This window comes from Gopherus evgoodei, chromosome 3 (assembly GCF_007399415.2).
Source record: "Gopherus evgoodei ecotype Sinaloan lineage chromosome 3, rGopEvg1_v1.p, whole genome shotgun sequence".
NCBI classification, from domain to species: Eukaryota; Metazoa; Chordata; order Testudines; family Testudinidae; genus Gopherus; species Gopherus evgoodei.
In genome coordinates this window covers 7,179,685-7,185,684 of record NC_044324.1, presented here as the reverse complement: position 1 = coordinate 7,185,684, position 6,000 = coordinate 7,179,685, and the positions used below count along the sequence as shown (strand labels likewise).

Genomic DNA, 6,000 nt, shown 5'->3' with positions numbered 1-6,000 from the left:
CAGAACCCAGGAGACCGGGCTCCTAGCCCCCCCCCGCTCTAACCCCTAGACACCACTGCCCCCCTGAGCCGGGAACAGAACCCAGGAGACCGGGCTCCTAGCCCCCCCCCCGCTCTAACCCCTAGACCCCACTGCCCCCCTGAGCCGGGAACAGAACCCAGGAGACCGGGCTCCTAGCCCCCCCCCCCGCTCTAACCCCTAGACCCCACTGCCCCCCTGAGCCGGGAACAGAACCCAGGAGACCGGGCTCCTAGTCCCCCCCCCGCTCTAACCCCTAGACCCCACTGCCCCCCTGAGCCGGGAACAGAATCCAGGAGACCGGGCTCCTAGCCCCCCCCCGCTCTAACCCCTAGACCCCACTGCCCCCCTGAGCCGGGAACAGAACCCAGGAGACCGGGCTCCTAGCCCCCCCCCCGCTCTAACCCCTAGACCCCCACTGCCCCCCTGAGCCGGGAACAGAACCCAGGAGACCGGGCTCCTAGCCCCCCCCCGCTCTAACCCCTAGACCCCACTGCCCCCCTGAGCCGGGAACAGAACCCAGGAGTCCGGACGGGGGGCGGGGCTCGCACCCCCGCCCGGCAGCGAAGTGGTACCGCCCTCGCCCCGCCCCCCGCCCGGCCGGCCAATGGCAGCGCCGCTTACTGCCGGGTGGGCGCGCGGGCCCAGCTGACAGCGGCTCCGGCATGGTAACGTCCCGCTTTGTGTCCGCGCGCCGCGCGGGCTGAGCCCCCCCCGCCACTGCCCCCCCCGCGCGGGCTGAGCCCCCCGGCACTGCCCCCCCGCGCGGGCTGAGCCCCCCCCGGCACTGCCCCCCCCGGGAACCCCCCCCCGGCACTGCCCCCCCCCGCGAGGGCTGAGCCCCCCCCGGCACTGCCCCCCCTCCGGGAAACCCCCCCGGCACTGCCCCCCCCGCGCGGGCTGAGCCCCCCCCGGCACTGCCCCCCCCCGCGAGGGCTGAGCCCCCCCCGGCACTGCCCCCTCTCCGGGAAACCCCCCCGGCACTTCCCCCCCCCGCGCGGGCTGAGCCCCCCCCCCGCCACTGCCCCCCCGCGCGGGCTGAGCCCCCCCCGGCACTGCCCCCCTCCGGGAACTCCCCCGCCACTGCTCCCCCGCGCGGGCTGAGGCCCCCCCGCCACTGCCCCCCCGCGCGGGCTGAGCCCCCCCCCCGCCACTGCCCCCCTCCCGGGAAACCCCCCCGCCACTGCCCCCCGCGCGGGCTGAGCCCCCCCCCGGCACTACCCCCCCTCCGGGAACCCCCCCCGGCACTGCCCCCCCCGCGCGGGCTGAGCCCCCCCGGCACTGCCCCCCCCGCGCGGGCTGAGCCCCCCCCGGCACTCCCCCCCCGGCACTCCCCCCCCGGGAAACCCCCCCGGCACTGCCCCCCCGCACGGGCTGAGCCCCCCCGGCACTGCCCCCCCTCCGGGAAACCCCCCCGGCACTGCCCCCCCCGCGCGGGCTGAGCCCCCCCGGCGCTGCCCCCCCCGCGCGGGCTGAGCCCCCCGGCACTGCCCCCCCCGGGAAACCCCCCCGCCACTGCCCTCCCCGCGCGGGCTGAGCCCCCCCCGCCACTGCCCTCCCCGCGCTGGCTGAGCCCCCCCCGCCACTGCCTCCCCGCGCGGGCTGAGCCCCCCCCGGCACTGCCCCCCTCCGGGAACTCCCCCGGCACTGCCCCCCTGTGCGGGCTGAGCCCCCTCCCGGCACTGCCCCCCCGTGCGGGCTGAGCCCCCCCCCCCCGGCACTGCCCCCCTCCGGGTAATCCCCCCCGGCACTGCCCCCCCGCGCGGGCTGAGCCCCCCCGGCACTGCCCCCCCTCCGGGAAACCCCCCCCAGCACTGCCCCCCCCGCGCGGGCTGAGCCCCCCCCCCGGCCACTGCCCCCCTCCCGGGAAACCCCCCGGCCACTGCCCCCCCGCGCGGGCTGAGCCCCCCCCCGGCCACTGTCCCCCCTCCCGGGAAACCCCCCTGCCACTGCCCCCCCCCGCGCAGGCTGAGCCCCCCCAGCACTGCCCCCCTCCCGGGAAACCCCCCTGGCACTGCCCCCCCGCGCGGGCTGAGTCCCCCCTCCTGGGAACCCCCCCCGGCATTGCCCCCCCACGTGGGCTGAGCCCCCCCCAGCACTGCCCCCCTCCTGGGAACCCCCCCCGGCCACTGCCCCCCCGTGCGGGCTGAGCCCCCCCCGGTACTGCCCCCCCCGGGAAATCCCCTCGCCACTGCCCCCCCGCGTGGGCTGAGCCCCCCCCGGCACTGCCCCCCTCCCGGGAAATCCGCCCCGCCACTGCCCCCCCTACATGGGCTGAGCCCCCCCGGAGCCCGCTCCTCCCGGGAACTCCCCCCCCCCGGCACTGCCCTCTCCGCGTGGGCTGAGCCCCCCCGGGAAACCTCCCCTGTGGCACTGCCCCCCTGCATGGGCCGAGCCCCCCCCAGAGTCTCCCCCCGGGAAACCTCTACCTGCATGGGCTGAGCCCCCCCCCCGGAGCCACCACCTGGGAAACCCTCCCTCTGGCACTGCCCCCCTGGAGCTCCCCCTCCTGGGACCCCCCCTGTCATTGCCCCCCCGTGTGGGCTGAGCCCCATCGGGAAACCTCCCCTCCGGCGCTGCCCCCACCCCCGCACGGGCCGAGCCCCCTGGGAAACCTCCCCTGCGGCACTGCCCCCCTACATGGGCCGAGCCCCCCCGGGAAACCCCCTCTCTGGCACTGCCCCCCGCATGGGCTTAGCCCCCCCGTTGAACCCCCTCTCCAGCACTGTCCCCCCCCCCCCCGCACAGGCCAAGCTCTCCCTCCCCCTTCAGAACCCCACCCTCCTGGCACTGCCCCGCCCGGACTGAACTCCCCCCAGTGTGGGCTCAGCCCCACCCCCTGGAACCTCCTGTGTACACGGGCTGAGCCACCCCTGCGACTGCCCCCCCCTTGGCACTTCTCCCCTCTGGTGTAGGCTGAGCCCCGCCCCCCTGGCACAGCTCCCTCTTGCAGGGGCTGAGCCCCCCCCCGTGCACAGCCCCACCCAGCACAGTGCCCTCCCCCCCGTGCATGGGCAGAGCACGCCCCCAGGCTGGGGCTCCCCTGCACAGGAGCAGTGGGCATCACACGCTGCCCCAGGGTCTGCACCTGCCAGGCTAGGGGCGGGGGGGATATCTCCCTGCCTTGATACAGACCCCCCCACGCCAACATGGCTCCTCCACACTCGCCTCCAGACCCCCTCCCCAACCCAGAGCCAGCCAGTGACCCCTGTGTGTGTGTCTAGGGGGGTGCACTGCTGCAGGCACTGGCACCGTGAGGCTGTGCCCGGCCCTGGGCAAAGGGCAGTGAATGGCATTGCAATTTATCATCCCTGTCCTTCAGATGAATCATGGACAGCCAGCCCCACCCACCAGACTGCCCCGCTGGACCCCGCCCCACGGGCCTCAGCCTGCCCTGGGGTCCCCGGCTGGGCCCTACCCCAGGGGCTTCAGCCTGCCCTGGGGTCCCCCGCTGGACCATGCCCCATGGGCCTCAACCTGCCCTGGGGTCCACTGCCCCACGAGCCTCAGCCTGCCCTGGGGTCCCCCGCTGGGCCCCGCCCCACAGGCCTCAGCCTGCCCTGGGGTCCCCTGCTGGACCATGCCCCACAAGCCTCAGCCTGCCCTGGGGTCCCCCCCTTGGCCCCGCCCCACGAGCCTCAGCCTGCCCTGGGGTCCCCCGCTGGGCCCCGCCCCACAGGCCTCAGCCTGCCCTGGGGTTCCCTGCTGGGCCCCGCCCCATGGGCCTCAGCCTGCCCTGGGGTCCCCCGCTGGGCCCTACCCCAGGGGCTTCAGCCTGCCCTGGGGTCCCCCGCTGGACCATGCCCCACAGGCCTCAACCTGCCCTGGGGTCCACTGCCCCACGAGCCTCAGCCTGTCCTGGGGTCCCCCACTGGACCCTGCCCCACAGGCTTCAGCCTGTCCTGGGGAGCTCCACCGGGCCCCGCCCCACGCGCCTCAACTTGCCCTGGGGTCCCCCACCCATGCCCAGAAGGAGCAGCCCATGAGGCAGCCCACAGCAGGTGGGTGAGCAGCTGTTTGTGGCCAAAGGGAGAGGGGTCACGTGACACCTGCCCAGTGAGAGCGGAGACGCCCAACTCATTACACACAGGGTCCGTCAGCAGTTACGCACCTGGATCCTCCTCAGCCCAGGGAGCCACGGACCGGGCTCTGCGTTCTACCGGGGAGTGTGGTGCTCTGAAAATAAAGATAGAGCCATCCCCATATGCACCCTCTATCCATCCGTCCCCATACGCACCCTCCATCCATTCATCCATCCGTCCGTCTGTCCCCATACGCACCCTCTAGCCATCCATCCATCCCCGTACACACCCACTTTCCATCCATCCATCCCCGTACACACCCACGATCCATCCATCTATCCCCATATGCACCCTCTATCTATCCGTCCCCATACGCACCCTCTCTCCATCCATCCATCCCCATATGCACCCTCTATCCATCCGTCCCCATACACACCCTCTCTCCATCCATCCATCCCCATACGCACCCTCCATCCATTCATCCATCCGTCCGTCCCCATACGCACCCTCTAGCCATCCATCCATCCATCCTCATATGCACCCTCTCTCCATCCATCCATCCCCGTACACACCCACGATCCATCCATCTATCCATCCCCATACGCACCCTCCATCCATTCATCCATCCGTCTGTCCGTCCCCTTACGCACCCTCTCTCCATCCATCCATCCCCGTACACACCCACTATCCATCCATCTATCCATCCCCATATGCACCCTGTATCCATCCGTCCCCATATGCACCCTCTATCCATTCATCCGTCCGTCCCCATACGCACCCTCTCTCCATCCATCCATCCCCGTACACACCCACTATCCATCCATCTATCCATCCCCATATGCACCCTGTATCCATCCGTCCCCATACGCACCCTCCATCCATTCATCCGTTTGTCCGTCCCCATACGCACCCTCTATCCATCCATCCATCCCCATACACACCCATTATCCATCCATCTATCCATCCCCATATGCACCCTGTATCCATACGCACCCTCCATCCATTCATCCGTCCGTCCGTCCCCTTACGCACCCTCTATCCATCCATCCATCCTCATATGCACCCTCTCTCCATCCATCCGTCCCCGTACACACCCACTATCCATCCATCTATCCATCCCTATATGCACCCTCTATCCATCCGTCCCCAAACGCACCCTCCCTCCATTCATCCATCCGTCTATCCATCCATCCCCATATGCACCCTCTATCCATCCATCCCCATACACACCCTCCATCCATTCATTCATCCGTCTATCCATCCATCCCTCCGTCCCCATACGCACCCTCTATCCATCCATCTGTCCATACAAATACGCACCCTCTCTCCATCCATCCGTCCCCTTACACACCCACTATCCATCTATCCATCCCCATATTCACCCTCTATCCATCCGTCCCCATGCACACTCTCCATCCATCCCCATACGCACCCTCTATCCATCCGTCCCCTTATGCACCCTCCATCCATTCATCCATCCGTCTATACATCCATCCGTCCATCCCCATACGCACCCTCTATCCATCCGTCCCCTTATGCACTCTCCATCCATTCCTCCATCCGTCTATACATCCATCCGTCCATCCCCATACGCACCCTCTATCCATCCATCCCCATATGCACCCTCTATCCATCTGTCCCCATACGCACCCATTATCCATTCATCCGTCCGTCCGTCCCCATACGCACCATCTATCTATCCATCCATCCCCATACACACCCTCCATCCATTCATCCATCCGTCTATCCATCCGTCCGTCCGTCCCCATACGCACCCTCCATCCATCCATCCATCTGTCTATCCGTCCCCATACGCACCATCTATCCATCCATCCGTCCCCATACACACCCTCCATCTATTCATCCATCCGTCTATCCATCCGTCCGTCCCCACATGCACCATCTATCCATCCATCTGTCCCCATACGCACCCTCTATCCATCCTCATATGCACCCTCTC

General features: G+C 69.6%; 1 protein-coding gene across 6 annotated transcripts in view; it reads left to right on the top strand.

The window, feature by feature from the left end:
* The first annotated feature begins 653 nt into the window (after positions 1 to 653).
* The window catches only part of PRPF40B (pre-mRNA processing factor 40 homolog B), a 37,327-nt gene continuing 31,980 nt past the window's right edge, over positions 654 to 6,000 (top strand). For all 6 annotated transcript variants that reach the window (XM_030554877.1, XM_030554876.1, XM_030554875.1 and 3 more), the window contains exon 1: positions 654 to 686. In XM_030554877.1, coding sequence (XP_030410737.1) covers positions 684 to 686 — 3 coding nt within the window. In that variant the 5' untranslated portion in view covers positions 654 to 683. The remainder of the gene's footprint in view (positions 687 to 6,000) is intronic.